Below are 19,676 nucleotides of genomic sequence, written 5' to 3' on the forward strand. Positions count from 1 at the left end.
ATGAGACGAAACAAGGAATACCCTTAGCTGTCAAGAGGGGCTGATCCTCTTCATAATGGATTTAACTACTCAAGCATCTCCTTGCAAAAATGGGGGTTCTAGAGGGGAGGGGGGTGGGAGGATGGGTTAGCCTGGTGGTGGGTATTGAGGAGGGCACATTCTGCATGGAGCACCGGGTGTTATGCACAAACAACAAATCATGGAACACTACATCTAAAACTAATGATGTAATGTAGGGGATTAACATAAGAATTAAAAATAAATAAATAAATAAAAAATGGGCCTGGGATGTGGCGCTCTTTCAAAATTGATGGATTTTCCCTCTTTCTTTCTAACCTTGCTCCAGTGGTGCTGGACTGAACTCCTGTAAGGATTATAGCGACCAGACAATGTGAATGAGACTCAGGTTGATGCAAACGTACACTTATCTAATGGTTCGTATGAAGCAGAAGAAACTTTCCTGTTTGTTGTTGTTGTTTTGTATTTACACACTACAGAGAGACAAGCATTAAGAACAACGGCCTGCAGGGCGCCTGGGGGGTGGGGGTGGGGGGCTCAGTCCCTTAGGCTGCCGACTCTTGATTTTGGCTCCGGTCCTGATCTCAGGCTCATGAGATCAGCTACACAGGAGCACCGCTAACGTGCCATGGGAGAGGAGAGGGACAGAAATGGGGGCTGCTTAAGGGAGTCCCTGAAGGCATTCTGCACTATATTCACCTCAACTTCTGAGACAGAGCTCGGCTTTTCATGGAGTAACTCTTTCTACGGCAACCTAGACAGCCAATAGATATTCCCTTTAGAGGAACTTTCAGAATCATGACAGGAAGAAATGTGGGGTGACTGATTAGCTTTACTTCAGTGGGCAGTTATTTTTGAAGGAAAATGGAAAAAAAAGGACTTAGTTATGCAAATTGTGCCGTTACCAGGTTCTGGCTTCCTCATTTTTGAGTGGGAATGCTAGCTGAATGTAAGCCACGAGAGCTACAAAGCTGGGGAGTGAGTCTGATCACTGGTACACAATTCAGACACAAACCTAGCATTCAAAGCACACAACTTCACTGTGTAATAATATGAACGGAAGCCATTTATAAATTAAATTTTCAGCAAGGCTTTTGCCACCTCAGGAGCCGGATACCACTGATATCCTAAAATGGATCATCAAGACTACTTAAAAACAGAGAAAGACCTTAAGTATCAACAACCACTTGAAGGAAAAAAACAACTGAAGCATTTTAGGCCAGCCATTAAACAAAATCATTAGCAATGGATTTTTCAAAAATGTTTTTGATGAAGCTAAAACTGAAAAGAACTCAAGTATGGAGCAAAATAAAGAGAAACTTTGGGAGGGGACCACATTTTTCGTGAAGACTCTTCTAGTCAGGGAGACTTGGATGCGGATCTCGCTCTCCTCCCAGACTTAGTGAAGTCTGCCCACACCGAAGAATTTCTTCCACACATGCACTTAATAGTTGACTTTTTATTGTGCCAAATATTTTCATGTTTTCTGATTTATAACTTTTGTTTATGCTGATACTGATTTTTAAGTGCCTTCTTAGGGAATAAGGCCCTTTAATTAACATGGTACTAGATTTTGTTTTCTGCCAAATGTTAACATTTAGAACCAGTTTTAGATGATGGTACTGCCTTAACTGTTCCAAGTAGGCACTTACTTCTGTTGACTTAATTTCACACTCCCTATCAAAATGGAAGTTCTGGGGGCATAAGTTCAAAATCTGGGGTGGCAAGCAAATCTGCACACAGACACTTCCCACCTGTGTTACGCTCTGCCAAGCATGCACAGGGACCATTGCCTCTCCAAGGACCCTTGGGTGAAATCAGAGCATATTAAGCTAGAGAGGCCAAGAAAGGTGATGAAGGCCAGTCTCCCTGCACCAGAATTTTATATTCAACATTCTTAACAATGGCTCATCCACTCTCTCTGTATATGCTTCCACAGAAATATAGAGCTCCCTAATTTGTTACATAGCTACTTATGAGTGTTTTTCTTTTTGATCTAGAAGCATGTATAGAGAAATAAACCTATGAGTGGGTGTTTTACTTTTTGATCTAGAAGCATGTATAGAGAAAGGATACAAAAATGTATAGAGAAGTAATACCGTTAATTAGTAAGGAGAACCTATGTAGCTCTGGTTTCCAATACATATGGAAGGAGCTAATTGGAAATTAACCACAGCAAAGGACAAAGTTGAAAAGACTCTAAAAGGTTGAGCTGTTAGAGGTAGGTCTCTTGAAATAAAAATTCTGAGAAAACAAGAAGCAAAGATTTTAACATTTGGTAAGAATGCTTTGATTTAGGAAGATATTAATTACTTTAAAAATATGTACAGTTTAGCAAACTTTTCTCTTTTCCTTTAACCTAACAGTATTCACGTTTTTCATTTCCATGGCCTAGTTACTGCTACTATTGATGCCAAGAAAAGTTTCCTGTTTTTCTCGTTTTTTTCTCTTCCCCTTATTCAAAATTCCTTTCTTCCCAAAGCTATTCCCTCTAAGAAATATATCCTAGATAATGACTATGGATTATATATGTATTTGCATAACAGGAAGCATGCAGAGACTGAGTGGACTTTAGCGATAGTCCTTTAGCTGTCAGTTGAGAGATTTCCTTAAATGAAAGCCTCCTACAAATATGGGAAGTGAGGGTTGATACTTTATGCTAGGCACAGACTCCAGACTACTTTGACAATATCAAGATATATACCATTGATACGTCTTTGGATTTTTTGCATTTTGGCACAAAAACAATTTTAAGGAAAGACCCTGCATTTTACAGAGGTGTAAGTTAGTTTCCTACCTTATCAACATTCATTCGCTTAAATGATGCTTGCAGAAGTTTAAAATTGTGAATATACTCATGCTCCAACTTTGCTTGAAATTTTACTTTCTTCAAACTAATGCAGCCTGGAAAGAGCATGTCCATGAACTGGCAATAGGCAGCTCCTGGAAAGAGAGGAGAAAAATGCTGAGGTAAGTCTGACTGTAGCCAGGTGTGACTGAGGACTTCGAGGCAGGGAAGAGGCCCCCAGCTGTGTGCTCCTCTCTCCTCCCTCATTCACTCAGGCTGGGAGCCGGAGGGGAAGGGACCAGGCCTCCGGGCAGCTCCGGCCACTCTCCCCATTCCTAGTCACTGCGGTACTGAGGCTGTGTTCTCCAGAGCATCCCCACATTCCACGAACAGTGAGCAGAAATACATTAACACCAAGGGAATCAGGGTAAGAATAACTCTTCTTAGCTTTCATCAGAAAAAAAGAAACATTTTTTACTTCCGTCTAGATGCTACCTGCTCCAAGTCATCAAAATATATAGATGTAAAAGAAAAACAAAGTTTAAACACAAGAAAACCGCAAAACTTCTCATGAAATGTGTAGCTCAAAAAAATATGCATGAAAATACAAGTATGCTCAAGCTGTTTTTTTTTTTTAAAGATTTATTTATTTATTTGAGAGAGCGAGAATGAGAGAGAGTACATGAGAGGGGGGAGGGTCAGAGGGAGAAGCAGGCTCCTCGCCGAGCAGGGAGCCCGATGCGGGACTCGATCCTGGGACTCCAGGATCATGACCTGAGCCGAAGGCAGTCGCTTAACCAACTGAGCCACCCAGGCGCCCCTGCTCAAGCTGTTTTATATCCACCTTGCAAAATGACTTAGGTGAAACTGGATAACTAAACCATCTAATGCCAAAAACACTGTATACCAATTTAATTCCAGGTCAGAGCAATGGGGTCCTATATTAACATGAAGGATGAAGACATGGAGACTCTGAAACTTACAGAAGTTGAGAGTCATGCTGTTTATGACTGAGGAATCAAAATAACAGAAATGTTCAATGAGTCCCCCGAGGAAATGGTTCTAGAAAAAAGGATTAGTAAGTGTTTCTTATTTATTTATTTATTTATTTAATGAAGAACTCTTACATCATGACAATTTCCACTAGAAAATCCCAGCGAGATGCTTACTGATTCGTATCTTTTTAACAGTTAAGGCTACAGGCATTTAGAAAAGACATTCAAAGCCAGAATGATTATTTTTCTTTTACAAGGAGGAAAAGCAATTGAGCAGCAAGAATGAGAACAAGATGCCATTTCTGTGTTCTCTTTCCTTCTCCAGATCTCTTGGTCTGTTTCTATAATGTGCTAATGATGGCCTTTCTGGGACATGAAAGGCTCCCCTCATCCTCTGATATCAAGGTTTCTGTGAGAAGTTCTTTATTCCATTTGGGGGATTCACCTTTACATTGGAAGAAGCCAACTCACCTCTTAGGCCATAGATACTGAGCATCCTTTACTGAGATAGGAATCCAAGATCGAACACGGTGCCAGGGATCTAAGGGCTGCCTCAACAGGAAATGGTGAGGCAGCTCATGGTTCGTAGGTAAGAGTATAAAGTAATGAACGATAGACCACAGTAAATATCACCTCCAGAATCTTTGCATCTGTGAGGTTTCCCCTTAGACACCAATACCCTGAGCACAAACTAGTATATTCCTACTCAAGCAGATGGGCTCTCTTAAAAACAAAATAAGACAAAAAACACTGGAGGAGGTAAGAGAAACATCATGATCTTGGGGGGGCATTCTTACAGTCATAATTCAATTATTCAGGTCTTCCTTTTGAAGTGCCCCCACATGGAGCAAATTCCAAGAGCCATTTGAACAGTATTTTTACAAGAGATGGGGTTGTCTAAACATAACTGTCTCGTTACCCACTTTTTGAAGAGTTATTCTTACTTCTGTAGTGTTTAGCATAAATGTACTTATATAAGATCCAGATACCTATGTATTCTTACAAACTAACCAACCAATTCACTCACTTCCCAAATTTAAAAAGTAGTAACAGCTTTTGGAAAGAAAAGCAAACTTGAAATAGGGAGGAAAAAAGGAAAAACCATTTCTAGTTCACCTAAAGAGAACCACTGTTAATGTTCTGGTATATACCATTCTTTTTTTTTACTCTAACAGATTGATTCCCTTCTGGGTCATTAATGGTCTCTACTGACATTTTTAATGGGTGTCCGATTTTTATATCAGGCTAAGCAACTTTCCCAAACCAAGATTAGATAAATATTCACATATATTTTCTTCAAGTATTTTATGGTCTCGATTCACATTTACATTCTGAATTCATGCAGAATTTATTTTGGTCCCTGACAAAGGATGGCTCTAATTTTAGTTACTCCAAATGTTAGTGGGAATCTGTCATTTTTGGCATGCCAACATTTGGGCAACTTCCTGTCTGGGTTGATGCTACAGTGCCTTGCCTCCCAGCACAGCACTGATGGTGAGCAGACATCCTTTTCCCCATCCCCAGCAGTGAAGATGCAGGCCTGTGTTCTGGGCTCTGCCTGGATCTCAGTCTTAATAATGACAGAAAAACACAGGGACTATTAGAATTTCGTCATGGTGGCACTGGTGGGATTGAGAGTCCTGTGACAACAACACAGTGGCATCCTAGGCCAGCGGCACAAGGGAGGCTCTGTTCCCAGCTTCTGGCTTGATTTCCTATTGACTTGACTGAGCTACCAAATATTCTTCCTGTAAATGTGTCTCTGCTTAAGCTTGCCAGGATTATTTTTTGCTATTTTCATTGGCAAATGCCAACTGTTAAAGTCAGCTAGGCGTTGAACGTCATCATTTCATGAATAATCTGTATTTTTCCCACTGAGGAAAAGCATTAGCTTTACTATATATTGCTTTCCTAATACATGCATTTAGGTCTCTTTCTAGACTTAAATTTTTTTTTTTTTAAAGATTTTATTTATTTATTTGAGAGAGAATGAGATAGAGAGAGCATGAGAGGGGGGAGGGTCAGAGGGAGAAGCAGACTCCCCGCTGAGCAAGGAGCCTGATGCGGGACTCGATCCCGGGACTCCAGGATCATGACCTGAGCTGAAGGCAGTCGCCCAACCAACTGAGCCACCCAGGCGCCCTAGACTTAAATTTACTTTGGTCTGTGGTTAAGTTCATACTCTGTTCATCAAATACTCTAATATATAGTATTAACTGTAGAATAATTTCCCTTCATTCCTCAAAATTTAATTGTCTTAAATTTTATCATGCATTCTTTCCTTTCTATTTTTATATTTGTCATTCATGGCATATAGAAAACAGATTTTCTTTAAAAAATTAGTCATTTACTAAATAACAGCTCTATTGAGATATAACTCACATATCAAAGTTCAACTTTTTAAAGTACAGTTGACTCTTGAATAACATGGGTGCTAGGGGTGCTGACCCTCCCACACAGTTGAAAATCTGCATGTAACTTCTGACTTCCAAAAAAACTAAACTACTAATAGCCTACTGTTGACTAGAAGCCTTACCAAAAGCCTTACCAGTAACAGTCAACATGTTTTGTATGTTTATATGTATTCTAGCCAAATACTGTTTTCTTACAATAAAGCAAGCTAGAGAAAATGTTAAAAAAAATCACTAAACTACATTTATGACACTGTACTGTACTTATCTTTAAAAAATCTATAAATGGAAACGTGCAGTTCAAACCCATGTTGTTCAAGGGTCAATTGTATACAATTCTGTGGCGTTGAAGGTATTCACAGAATCGTGCGTCCATCACTACTAATTCCAGAAGGTTTTCATTATCACCAAAATAAACTTCATACCTATTAGCAGCCACTCTCTCCCCACCCCCTCCCCCCGATCCTGGTAACCAACTGCTGATCTCTTTTCTGTTTTTATGGATCTGCCTATTCTGGACATTTCATATAAATGAATCATAAATTATGTGGCCTTTGTGTCTGGTTTAACTTAGCAAAATCTTTTCAAGGTTCATCCATGTTGTGGTGTGCATCAGAACTTTGTATTCCTTTCTATGGGTTAATAATATTCTATTGTGTGCATATACCACATTTTATTGATTTACTCATCAGCTAATGAAAGTTTGGGTTTTCACTTTTGGCCTGTTATGAGCAATGCTACTATGAACTCTCGTGTACAAGATTTTGTGTGGACTTAAGTTTTCAGTTCTCTTGGGATATGGTACACCTCTATGTTTAACATTTGAGGAACTGCCAAACTGTTTTCTATTTTACATTCCCACCAGAAATGTATGAGGGTTCCAGTTTCTCCACATCTTCACCAATCATAATTGTCTTCTTGATTCTAGTCATCCTAGTCAGTGTGAATTTTGATTTGATTTCCCTAAAGACTAAGAATGTTAAACATCTTTTTCATATGTTTTTGGCCATTTATAGATCTTCTTTGGAGAAATGTTTATGCAAATGCTTTGCCCATTTTTAAAGTGAGTTATTTTTCCTTTAATTGGTGAAAGTTTTTTCTACATTTTAGGGACAAGTCTCTTATCAGGTATCTAATTTGCAAATACTTCCTCCTGTTCTGTGGATTGTCTTTTTACTTTCTTGATAGCATCTTTTGAAGCACACATGGTTTTTTTTTTTTTTTTTTTTTTAAATATTATTAGAGAGAGAGAGTGTGTGCAAGCGGGGGGTAGGACAGGTAGAGAGAGAATCCCAAGCAGACTCCTCACTGAGCACAGAGCCCTACCTGGGACTCAATCCCACAGCCCTGAGATCAAGACCCAAGCTGAAATCAAGAGCTGGATGCCTAACCAACTGAGCTGCCCACGCACGCAATACACATTTTTACTTTTGATGAAGCACAATTTTTTTTTTTTGTCACTTGGGCTTTTGTCATTTCTAACAAACCCCTGCTTAATCCAAGATCATAATGATTTACACCTACATTTTCTTCTAAAAGTTATATAGTTTTAGTTCATACATTTAGGTCAGTGATACATTTTGAATTATTTCTTATATATATAGGTGTAATGGTGGGTCTAATTTCGTAATTTTGCATGCAACTATCCAGTTGTCCTGGCACCATTTGTTGAAAAGACTATTACTTTCCATTCAATTGTCTTAGCACTCTTGTTGAAAATCAATTAGTTCTCAATGTATGGGTCTATTTTTGGGCTCTCAATTCTACTTATATACCTATCCTTATGCAGTAATAGTCTTGATTACTGTAGCTTTGTAGTCAGTTTTGAAATCAAAAGCAGAAGTCCTCCAACTTTGCTTTTCCTTTCCAAACAGGTATACTAGTTGCCTTGCATTTCCATATTAGTTTTAGGATCAGCTCAATTTCTGTAAAAAGGCAGCTAAGATTTTGATAGGGATTGGACTGAATCTAGAGATTTGGAAAATACTGCCATCTTAACAATAGTTAGTCTTCCAATCCCTGAACATGGATGTCTTTCTACTTAATTTCTTTCAATGATGTTTTCTAGTTTTCAGTATATAAAGCCTTCCACTTTTAAATTTTTATTTTTTTAAATGCTATTGTAAATGGACTTGTATTCTTAATTCTGTATTTGGATTGTTCATTGTTAATATACAGAAATACAACTGATTTTTGGGTATTGATCTTGTATATCCTGCAACCTTGCTTAACTCATTTTTCAGTTATAATAGTTTATTTTTTTTTTTTTTTAAAGATTTTATTTATTTATTTGACAGAGAAAGACACAGCGAGAGAGGGAACACAAACGGGGAGTGGGAGAGGGAGAAGCAGACTCCCTGCCGAGCAGGGAGCCTGATGCGGGACTCGACCCCGGGACTCCAGGATCATGACCTGAGCCGAAGGCAGTCGCCTAACCAACTGAGCCACCCAGGCGCCCAGTTATAATAGTTTCTTATTGGTGCTTAGGAATTTTTTTCACATACAAGATCATGACACATAAACAGGGAAAATTCTTTCTAAACTGAATGCTTATTTTTCTTGCCCAATTGCCATGGCTTAAACCTTTAGTACAATGCTGAAAAAAGTGCTGACAGTGAACATCCTTGTCTGGTCTTGGGGGGGGAAGCATCCAGCTCTTCACCACTAAGTATAATGTTAGCTCCAAGTTTCTCACAGATAGCATTATCAGATTGAGGAAGTTCCCTTCTATTTCCTTTAGTATTTTTTAAAATAAAAGGGTGTTGAATTTTGTCAAATGCTTTTTCGGCATCTGTTAAGATTATCACATGGCTTTTGTCCTTTATTCTATTAAATGATGTTTTACATTGGTTTCTTTAATCCCATTTGATCCAACTTGCATTAATCTCATTTGATCATGGCACATAATCCTCTTTATATGTTGCCAGATTCATTTTGCTAGTACTTTGAGAAATTGTGCTATTCATAAGAGATACTGGTCTGTACTATCTTTGGTTGGGTTGATACTGGCCCTCACAGAATAAGTTGGAAAGTGTTTCTTCCTCTCATGTTTTGAAAGGATTTGAGAAGGACTGGTGTTAATTTTTTTTTTTTTTTTTTTTTAGACACTTGGTAGAATTCACAATTGAAGTCATCTGGGCTCTGGCTTTTCTTTCTGGGATTCTTTAAAAATTACTAATTCCATCTCCTATTTATAGGTCTATTAAGAATTTCTATTTTAAGTTTCAGTAGTTATGTCTTTCTAGGTGTTTATCCATTTTATCTAGGCTATTTGGTTTTTAAACATTCATTTTCTAACTCATGAGTTTTTTGTTTTTTTTTTTAAAGATTTAATTTATTTGACAGAGAGAGACACAGCGAGAGAGGGAACACAAGCAGGGTAGTGGGAGAGGGAGAAGCAGGCTTCCCGCTGAGCAGGGAGCCCGATGCAGGGCTCGATCCCAGGACCCTGGGATCATGACCTGAGCCGAAGGCAGACCTAACTCATGAGTTCTAATAAATTCACAGTTGTTTCTCTTCAGTCTCCTAGAGACAAATAATACATAAAATGATACTTTTTTGTAATATATTTTTATGTATATATGCTTATATATATACTTTTTTTCTTTAGCGAGACTATCTCCTGTTCTTCCTTTAAGTCTGTTATTGGCCACTGATTTCTGATATTGTGGCAATTTTTCTTCTGAGTTTTACCAACAGCGATACCTGCCTTTTCAGCAACCATGAAGACAATAAAAATGTTTTCTCCTTTGATCTCCTAACTGATCAATCACATTCCAGATTTCCTAAAGTTGAATCACCTTTGCATTCCTGGTTTAAGTCCCAAGTGGGGATGTTTACTAAGTTTTTCTTACAGTGCTGGTTTAGATTCACAGATGCTTCATGATTTTTGCACCTATACTCATGAGACTGACTGCAACTTTGTGTGCTTCTGTCCTGTTTATGATTCTTTTAAGTTTAAAAAATATATTGGGAACATTTTCCTATTTTTGAGGGTCTAAAAGCTTGTGCACTAAAGTAAAAAAAAAAAAATTTTATTAGATTGCCAATGGCACAGTTTACTCTCTGTATACCGTCAGCTTTTCCCACCTCTATGCTTTCAGAACCACATGAGCAAACAAGCAGAGTCATTTTTATCCAATAGGCAACGTAGAAAGAGTAGATCATATTAGCATCTCCAGTAAATGGTACACTACACGATCACTTAAGGTATTCTATCATAGGTCATATTTTCTAGAGTCAAAGGAACCCCTGAAAATTTTAAAGAAATAGCTTATTGACTTTGGGAACTATGCTTAAGATTAGTTGTGACTGCCCCTGGGTATGTCCGTCTATTTTCAACTTCCAGTTCCCCAAATCTCTAGTGCCCAAGAGACATCATGAAAAGAACACTTTAAAGTTAATTGTTGCTACTAAGAACATGGTCAAGAGTTCCTGTTGGGGCAGGAAACTATAACCACGGCGTAACTTGAATAAGGCTGTTGTATTCCAGTATCTATCAAAGGTGAACCCTCCAGCTGTGCTCTACATCACATCTCCTCTCACCTTCTCACTGAAGTCATGGCTCCAACTACCCTCAGTCTCTCTTGCAGTGTCAATTTCTCTATGCTCTAGTGCCATCTGACTTTATCTGAAGTGACTCTCCATCACGTCATCCTGTTTTAGGTCTATTTTATTAATTCTTATATTGGTCTGTGGTTTCTCTTCCCCTCACTGCAATGTAAATTTTAAGAGCGTTTACACTTCATCTGTCTAGCTTCCTTCTGTACAGAAGCCTTTAATACAGTACCTGGCATAGGGTGTCCTTTAATATCTGGTCAACAAATCAAGGTTTACAGGTTGTAGCAGTTGAGTCCCAACAAAGGCTGGTTGATAGTAAAATTCTAATGTTACCAAAGTCCCAAACAAGAGTACAGGAAGAGTTGTTATATATTTTAAGAATTGATAGGGTAAAAATTAACAAGCAATCTAAACTAAGAACCACCCTGGAAACTAAGTTTGCAGAAAGGTGAAAGATAAGCCTCAAAAGGCTAAATATAATACACTCTGGTAAGAGCAATCCAAATTGTAGGATGTTGTGCTTATTAACAAGATTATGATGGGCCACGCTCTGAGCCCATGAACTCAAGGTATTCTGCAGTCATGAAGGTCGACAAGTTTTGAAAATGATCAGGAAATAGAAAAAAGGAAAATATTCTTTGTAGAGTGCCACGCTATGCCTGTACCTACAGCCATAAGAATGGCTGCAGTTGTTATACATCAGAAGTGACATAATGGAGCTAAAAAGTTTGGGGACAGGATCCAAAATGACTAGGTGAGGCACTGTATGAAGGCAGAATTAAAAAAATGAATTCTTATACTCAAAAGATTCAAGGATATAGGATTTTAGTCTATGGAATCATGAAAAACATGAGAAGACAATCTTATTTCTACCAGATTCCAGGATTTGACATTACATTAATATCAGGATAAACTGACATTTTTAAAGGGAAATGTCCAGATAACAAAAAAGGAAATATTAATTTATAGATTATGCCAAGAAGTAAGAAATGAAAATACCCATGTTTATGTAAAATCTGGTAAAGCTCTCATGTCTATTTTTAACATTCGGAACCTCACCAGGATACTTTCATCACCACCACCCTATTTTACAGATTGGGAACAAAGTTCAGAAAGTCATCCAGCTAATAAAAATAACAGAAGTGGAATTTATACTCTGACCTGAACTTCAATTTCCTAAATATGCTCATATGTTCATATGCTGCTTCTAGGAAATTACAACTGAAAATTCAAAGTTTAGAAATTTTTCTAGATTACAATTCCGTAAGAAGTCACAAAATAAACTGCAAGAGAACATATGAACCTTTCAGACTGAGGTCGGGGTGGAGAACCAGCTATACATTTCCTCTTCACAGGACAATCCTGGGCTGGGGAGATAGTTCATTTGTCTGTTCCTGTGTCATGATTTCAAATTTCAGTATATATACATGTGTAAGAATTTAGTTTTACATATTTATGTAATGTATATAATACACATATAATATTATTGTCAGAATCCAAAATCTCCTAGCACTTTCCCAGAAATGTGACATCATCTGTGGAGAAGACATTAAGCTATATTGGGTTTTGCCACAGAGAGCTACTCAAATTGCCCATGTGATGTTCTCACAGGCCAAGGAACTATTACACAGAAATGTCTGTATCACTGGATTCAATCACAACTTTCTACCATCTTAGGTGGTATTGATGAAGGGTCAGAAGAATGACAACCGTAATTTGCCGGACACATCCACACAATTGTATCTTTCTTTACAGGTAAATGATTTGTGACAAAGCTTCTTCTCTCAAGCTAGTACCAAACAGGACCAGGAAGGGGGCAGAGGAGGATAGAGAACTGAACTTTTGGTCCTTGGATCTAAGCCTTAATCATCCCGAACGGACTGTGACAGGTCGTCATACTTTTCTAAGACAGCAGTATTCCTATCTGCAAAACGTCAGGTTTGGATACATCTCTAAACTCTAAAATTAGATGATTCTCTAATTCTCTGCCACCAACTTCTCTTTTAAGGGATACTTGATATTTCTGCTAGTCAGGAGACAATAATGCTTCATTCTCATATGACTGAGACTTTGGCCAGCGTGCTTACTTCTAGCCGTCACCATCTCTTGTCGTAGTTGCTGGAAGAGACACTAGGGACACAGCTGTGTCCGGAGTACTACTCCCGGGGGCACACACGCCCCTTCTGGATTACAGCCCTTCCATGCATTCCTCCTTGAGCTGCTGACATTTACACACTCAGCAACAGAACTCTGTGTTCTGTCACCTTCAACATTTGAATTAATAAAGATCCTTCCTACTGGAATATTGTTTTTACAGAATAATCAGGATCATTCCAGCTCTATTTTTGCGTTTAGCCCTGTCATTCCTTGATCTGGTATGACTGCAGAACCATGTCTGTAACTAAAGCTCTCTCCTCCAGTTGAACGCAGTATTCTTTTCCCCTTTGGGAAATCAGGGCTTCTTAACAAGGGAAGTGAGGCTGCAGAATACAGGGTCACAGATTTCCAGGACATCAGCAGAAATCTCCCTACCTACACAAACGCAAGGCTTGAAGAGCTTAATGGCAACTGTGAAATAATGCTTTGAAACATTAACATCTTAAAGGAATTCAAAATCCTCAAGTTCAGCTGCATCTTCCTAGTCCAACAAAAATACGATGAAGTTAGTAGTAGCTCTGTTTTGTTTTTTTTTTAAAGATTTTATTTATTTATTTGACAGAGAGACACAGCGAGAGAGGGAACACAAGCAAGGGGAGTGGGAGAGGGAGAAGCAGGCTCCCCGCAGAGCAGGGAGCCCGATGTGGGACTCGATCCCAGAACCCTGGGATCATGACCTGAGCCGAAGGCAGTCACTTAACTGACTGAGCCACCCAGGCGCCCTCTGTTTTTGTTTTTATAGGCATCTCCCATATTCCTGGCACGAACAGCAGTTTGATAGCTTCAGTTACCACGGTATTATTTAACGTCGTTAGAGTGAACTTAGGACACTGTCTCTTTCACCTGCCCCGAGTCACACACACAAAAATAAAGATCCAGAGCGCAGAAATCTAGCTTCGACTGAGCTTGTGCCCTGGAATTCCCACGGTTCTCAACTGAGCTTCCTGCTCCTTCCCACTGTTTAGAGTTATGTCAAACTTCCTATTCATATTTTAAACAAATCCCAAAGACAAGTAACTTTCAAACTGATTTCATAAGGAGGACAAGGAGTAATAACCAGCAGGAAGATTTCAACCCCCGCAGACATAGACAGAGCAAGCTTATATGAATTGTGCAGCGTGCTGAAAAGCACCCCATCCTTTCCCTTCTCCACATACAGAGTAAGCTGTCAAAGGACATTTTCATCTCTTCCTTTACAGAGAAAGAAATGTACCAGCATTCACTGTTCAGGCAGACGGATTTTTAAGAGCATCAGTGGATATATTATAAGGCCTTGCTAAACTATGTGGTTTCGGGTCTCATCTGATATGTACACTCAGGTGTTTACCAATTCAGAGGATACAAAACCTTTTGAAGCATCTTACAACTTCCAATTATGAAATAAGTAATAGAAATGACAAGTGCAGCACAAGAAATATCATCAGTAATATTTGTATGGGCAACAAATGAACTATACTTACCATGGTGATCATTTCATAATGTATATAACTGTTGATCACTATGTTGTATGCCTGAAACTAATATTGTAGAATTTCAGTAAAAAAATAAAAAATTAAAATTTTGTAAGACTGCAGCAAATTGCAGTTAAAGGCACTAACATTCTGTGCTTATAACCTGCCTTTAAGAAGCAAGAATACTTTTCATTTTTATTTTTATTAAAGAGGGAGAGGGGGAGAGAGAGTCTCAAGCCGACTTCCCGCTGAGCGCAGAGCCTGACACAGGGCTCCATCTCATGACCTGAGCCGAAACCAAGAGTGAAACGCTTAATCGACTGAGCCCCTTAGGCACCCCATATGCATGAATACTTTTAAAAAGGTAATGTTAACTTTAAATTGGATTTTTACTAAGAAAATTGCAGAGCAGTGTTAAAAGTAAGATATGTCATTAAGAAAAAACTGATCAGATATTAAGATTAGTGTACTGAGTTGATTTAAAAGTGCTTCCAAAAAATCGTGGAAGAATAAAGAATATTTTTCAAAAGGAATGTCAGTGTGGCAAAAATCTACATATGAAATAGCCCTTAAGATTTAGGTATCAGTATTTTTAGACAAAAGGTAAATTTTAGAGCAATAATTAGAGATTATAATGGATAGAAATCTACAATACACAGAAGAGAGCTGATATCTTACCAGTGATATTTGGAAAATTTTTGTAGAAACTTTTGTAACTCTCAGTTGAAAACAAGAATATAAAGACACTGAAATATAAGTGGACTATTTCTAGTTGGGTTTTTTTTTTTCCCCACCTAATGGCAATTACCCTATAACTTGTCATCTTATATTTTAATGCTTTTAGGAAAAAATACGAAACTTCAAATATGCCTGTTGATACAGAAAAAGATTCAGCCAATTAAAAGAAGTGGGAGGTGAAGAATTATCTTGTTGGTCTGAAAGACTTCTCTTTAGGGGCCCCTGGGTGGCTCAGTCTGTTAAGCATCCGACTCCTGATTTCAGCTCAGGTCATGATCTCAGGGTCATGAATTCGAGCCCAGTGATGGGCTCTGTGCTCGGCGTGGAGTCTGAGGATTCTCCTCCTCTCCCCTGCCTCTGCTCTCCCCATCTCGCACACGCCCATGTGTGCGCTCCCTCTCTAAAATAAATCAATCTTAGAAAACAAACAAACAAACAAACAAACTTCTTTTCATCTGCTAATTGACAAACCAGTGCTGGCAGCCTGGTTTCACTTCTAGCTTCTAACCCCAGGGACTTCCTTTAGGGTAATGGGCTCAAATTTTACCACAACAAGCTGTCTGACCCAACCAGCTTCGTACCGAGAGATGTGGCTTCTGCCCCGGCATCAGGAATGAAGGAAGTAGAAGCACGGGGAGCATAGGCAGGCATGGGGTACAGGACAAAAGGTCACTGGCTTCGAGAGAGTCTGATACTGAAACTGGCAGCGAGATGTCCCAACGGCTTGACTCCCGGAATAGAACCAAAGTTAGAATTTGGCATTCCAGACAGAGGAGAAAAGGAAGCACAAAACGCCTTTCTTACAAATGAAACAAGTTAGAGAGGTACCTATGAAGCCCATTCTGAAGGAGTCAGTTTTCTTATTAGGGTCATCAAAACAAACTTCTATAAAGCTGTGACCTCAGGGGACAAAGTCTCTCTACATGTGCACTTGGTGTTTTCACACTGTTTTGTGTTACCTCCTCTACTTTGGTGGACAATTTTTTTTAAAGTGTTGAAATTACATGACTAGGTAAAAAGGGAAGATTTTAATTACGAAAAGCTTGAGGAGGTGGCCGGATCCTGAAAAAAATGGATTTTGTTTCTAATTTTTTGGTTATGCTAAAGAAATGCCTGTCTGTAGGTGACATACAGGGATGTTCCTTTATTAATCAATGAAAAGCCAATAAACCAACGATACTTATTGAGGACTTGGATTTTACTTAAAGAAGTAACTTAGTTTTGAGAGATCAGAGAAACAGGAAAACCTGCAAACACACAAAACTAGAAGTGCTCAAGGATATGGCAGAGACATGTAAATCTAAAGGCATTAGTTCAAAATGTTGCCTGAGAAAAAGCCAAGGAAGAGTAATCAATATTCTCAAACAGATTAAGTCAAGTTCAACTTGCATGGTCATTTCTGCTCCTCAAGGAGCTTAATAACATCTAATGTTGAGGTTTTAAGCACTCAATGACCTTAAGACTTTGTAGAACTCTGAACACTGAAAACAGGGAGAGCTCATGTCCGGAAGAAAAGGAGGAAGGTGGCATTGGAGATGGCCCGCTAAGAAGGCATTCCAAGCCAAGAGGGAATTAGGACATTTGGTGAAAGATGATTTAGGGCAAATGTAGGGTAAGGGCAGGGGGCCATGGGGGTAGATGCTGGAAAGACTGGTTGTAGCAACTGCTCAAAGCTTTAAAAGACAAGAAGAGAAGCAACTTAATTTGGTAGATAGTGGAGAGCCAATGCTTATTTCTGGGCACAAGTGTCTTTATAAAAAAATGCCTCAAGTATGCCATTTTTTAAAAAGATTTTTTGAGAGAGAGAATGTGAGCACGTGAGTGGGGGTGGGGCAGAGGGAGAGAATCTCAAGCAGACTCCCTGCTGAGCACAGAACCCAATGTGGGGACTCGATCCCATGATCCTGAGATCATTACCTGAACTGAAATCACGAGTCGGAAGCTTAACCAACTGAGCCACCCAGGTGCCCCTAAAGTACACCATTTTTAAGCTCCAATTTTTAGGACATATCTATTTTAAGGGAAAATGAGATTAATGGCGAGAGACCTAAAGCCTATGCATTCCTCCCAATTTCTCATGGAATATCTACGGGACCACTGCCCGTATCACTCTACCAACAGTTCATGCTAGGCCACTATGTGAACTCTCGGTCTCATAGCTGACGAAGCAGCTTTTTGTATAGTGGAAGATGCAGTGGTATGAACTGACCAGAACAAACCCACAGTCCACTTCTACGCAATGGACCACTCTCTACAGTTGCTCTTTTTGTGGCTGAGGTCACTGTCCCTGGAACTGGGGGCTCTTCTTAGATCTACGTTACTTCACCTGTTCTCCAAGGCTTACAGGTGACAGCTCCTTACCACTGCCCCCACTCAAGTGCAGTCCACCAGCCCTCACCAAAGCCAGTAACACCCTCTACTTGCCAAAAGTAGAGCATTCCCTTCCCCCCAGCTCCCAGAGAAGAGAGCCGGGGGCCAGAGAAAGCCCAGAGGGCCAGGGGTGGTATCAAAAGAAGCCCCCAACACTTCTAGAAGAACCACCATTTAACATGCATGCAGATGGTGAGACATGAGAGAATATTCTTCTATAATGAATCGTTTTCTTTATATTTCACAGGGGTATCCCACAACACGTTGCTTTTCTAAGCACGATTCTAGTATTACGAGAAATCTAAATCAGTATGAGGAATGCATGAGTATTTACTTCAGGGATTCAATTATACGACCACAGGGGAAATTAAAAAAAAAAAAAGGAATTAAAAAAAAAAGGCAGGAAAGGAGTTTTTTTTAAACATCAGATTTAAACACAATTACATATAATTTTAGTTGACATACACATTTTCATTAGAATGTGGCTCCTTATTCAGTTTCCTCAAGTTCTTCTGTTAATTGTCATATAAAGTAATCTAGAAGAAATCAAAGTGGAGAACAATCTTCCTATGGAGAAGAGAAACTGCAGGAAATCGTGTTGGCATGAGTTTCCTATGTACATGCTTCTTATTGTCAAATAATTTGGTCATAAAAGCTGATGAGTGTTAATACTTGGGCAAGATCAAACCTCTGGAAGGGAGGGAATAAATGCAGAGAGGTAATTTGCAATCTGTCCGAATTACGTAATGGTTACAGGGTGGAAAAAACCCAATCTGCAGAGCTGCGGTGTAGAGTTGCCAAGCAATTCAATTGTTTTTTCCAGGTATGCAATTCTAACATGCCCAAGCATTTGACAGCGACTCTTGACGCTCCTTTTTTATAGTGTCTACATGGCTGATAAACTGTACATTTAAGAACATAATTCAGAAAAAAATAGGTTAGAAAAAGTACTTTTCTTTGAAGAACAGGAAAACTTAAGCTACTTGGCTTGATTTTTTTTTTTTAAATAACCTTTTTTTTTTTTTTAAAGTAGGAGCTCAACATGCAGCTTAAACTCATGACCCTGAGATCAAGACCTGAGCTGAGATCAAGAGTTGGAGCTTAACTGTCCCAGCCACCCAGGCACCCAACTGGCCTGATCATCTTAATCGTGTGAAAACTCGAAGGCCTGCTAATGTTTCAGACGTTCCCGTACACAAAGTGCCCCTTAGTGTTAGAGGCCATCTGAATGGGGAGATCGGCTGGATGTCTACTTTCATCTAGGGATTGGTTCCACCTTTGCTTTGTATTCAGGGAAGCTGGAAGAAAAGGAACCTGAAAGATCTGGATCCAAGTATGAAAGAGAAATGAACAGGTTTCCACTGGGTATGACCTGTATTGTTTTTATGTAACTGTATTCCCAGATCCTAGCCCATCCCTGGACACATAGTAGGAATTCAATAATTATCTGCTGACTTCAGGGACACAAAGCTGTATGTTACAACATCAAAAGGACATCTAAACGGTACCTTTACTTAAAATCTCCATCTTCCTCTTCTTGACCTGAATCTTAACCACATTAAAAAACCTAGTTTGAATAGCAGTTCAATTAAATTATGCTTCATAAATATTTATTCACCATCCACTAAATTTGCATGGCTGTTTGGCCAAAGACCCAAATAAGGCTAAGACAAGAACCTTTTCTAGACTAAAATAATCTTTGAATACTACAGCATTTATTACTTGAAACATTACTGTCCCTCTTCTGCTGCCTTGAATCTTTATGTCCCAGTCTTATGCACACATGTACATGCATAAAACATTGCATCTTTTCTCTGCCTTCAGCAAACATTTTCTGCCTAAAATGTCCTTTTGACACTTTTTACACTTGTACAGAGAATTCTCATTCTTTAAAGGTTAGTCTAAATAGCACTTCCTCTGTGAAGTTGTCCTATTCTTTGCACAGAATGAACTATTTCACTATAATGGGTATGGCAGCCCCGAAGTGGGTTGACTTGTATTTTAATTAGCTGTCTCTCTCCTAATTGACTGGTAACTCATTAAGACTGGAGGTGGTATCCAACCCACCTTTCTACTGTGTTAGCACAGTGTCTACTACAACTATAAAACTGACAGCTCCAGAATTTCTATCTGCCTGGAGCTGGGAAACAGGTATGGGAATAAGGGGACAGAACTGGATGAGAAATGG

The 19,676-nt window shown here is 39.0% G+C and overlaps 1 protein-coding gene and 1 long non-coding RNA gene across 4 annotated transcripts in view; one reads left to right on the plus strand and one right to left on the minus strand.

Annotated features, from left to right (window-relative positions):
- Window positions 1-19,676, minus strand: part of MAPRE2 (microtubule associated protein RP/EB family member 2) — a 141,558-nt gene that overhangs the window by 23,698 nt on the left and 98,184 nt on the right. For all 3 annotated transcript variants that reach the window (XM_081801397.1, XM_081801396.1, XM_081801395.1), the window contains one exon: window positions 2,816-2,961. In XM_081801397.1, the coding sequence (XP_081657523.1) occupies window positions 2,816-2,961 (146 nt within the window). The remainder of the gene's footprint in view (window positions 1-2,815; window positions 2,962-19,676) is intronic.
- LOC145716759 (uncharacterized) lies at window positions 279-19,354 on the plus strand. The gene is made up of 3 exons (XR_014139634.1): window positions 279-434; window positions 12,528-12,710; window positions 18,522-19,354. It is a non-coding gene; the product is annotated as an uncharacterized LOC145716759 (long non-coding RNA).

Source organism: Leptonychotes weddellii, chromosome 13 (assembly GCF_054177405.1).
Source record: "Leptonychotes weddellii isolate Sample4059 chromosome 13, ASM5417740v2, whole genome shotgun sequence".
NCBI lineage: Eukaryota > Metazoa > Chordata > Mammalia > Carnivora > Phocidae > Leptonychotes > Leptonychotes weddellii.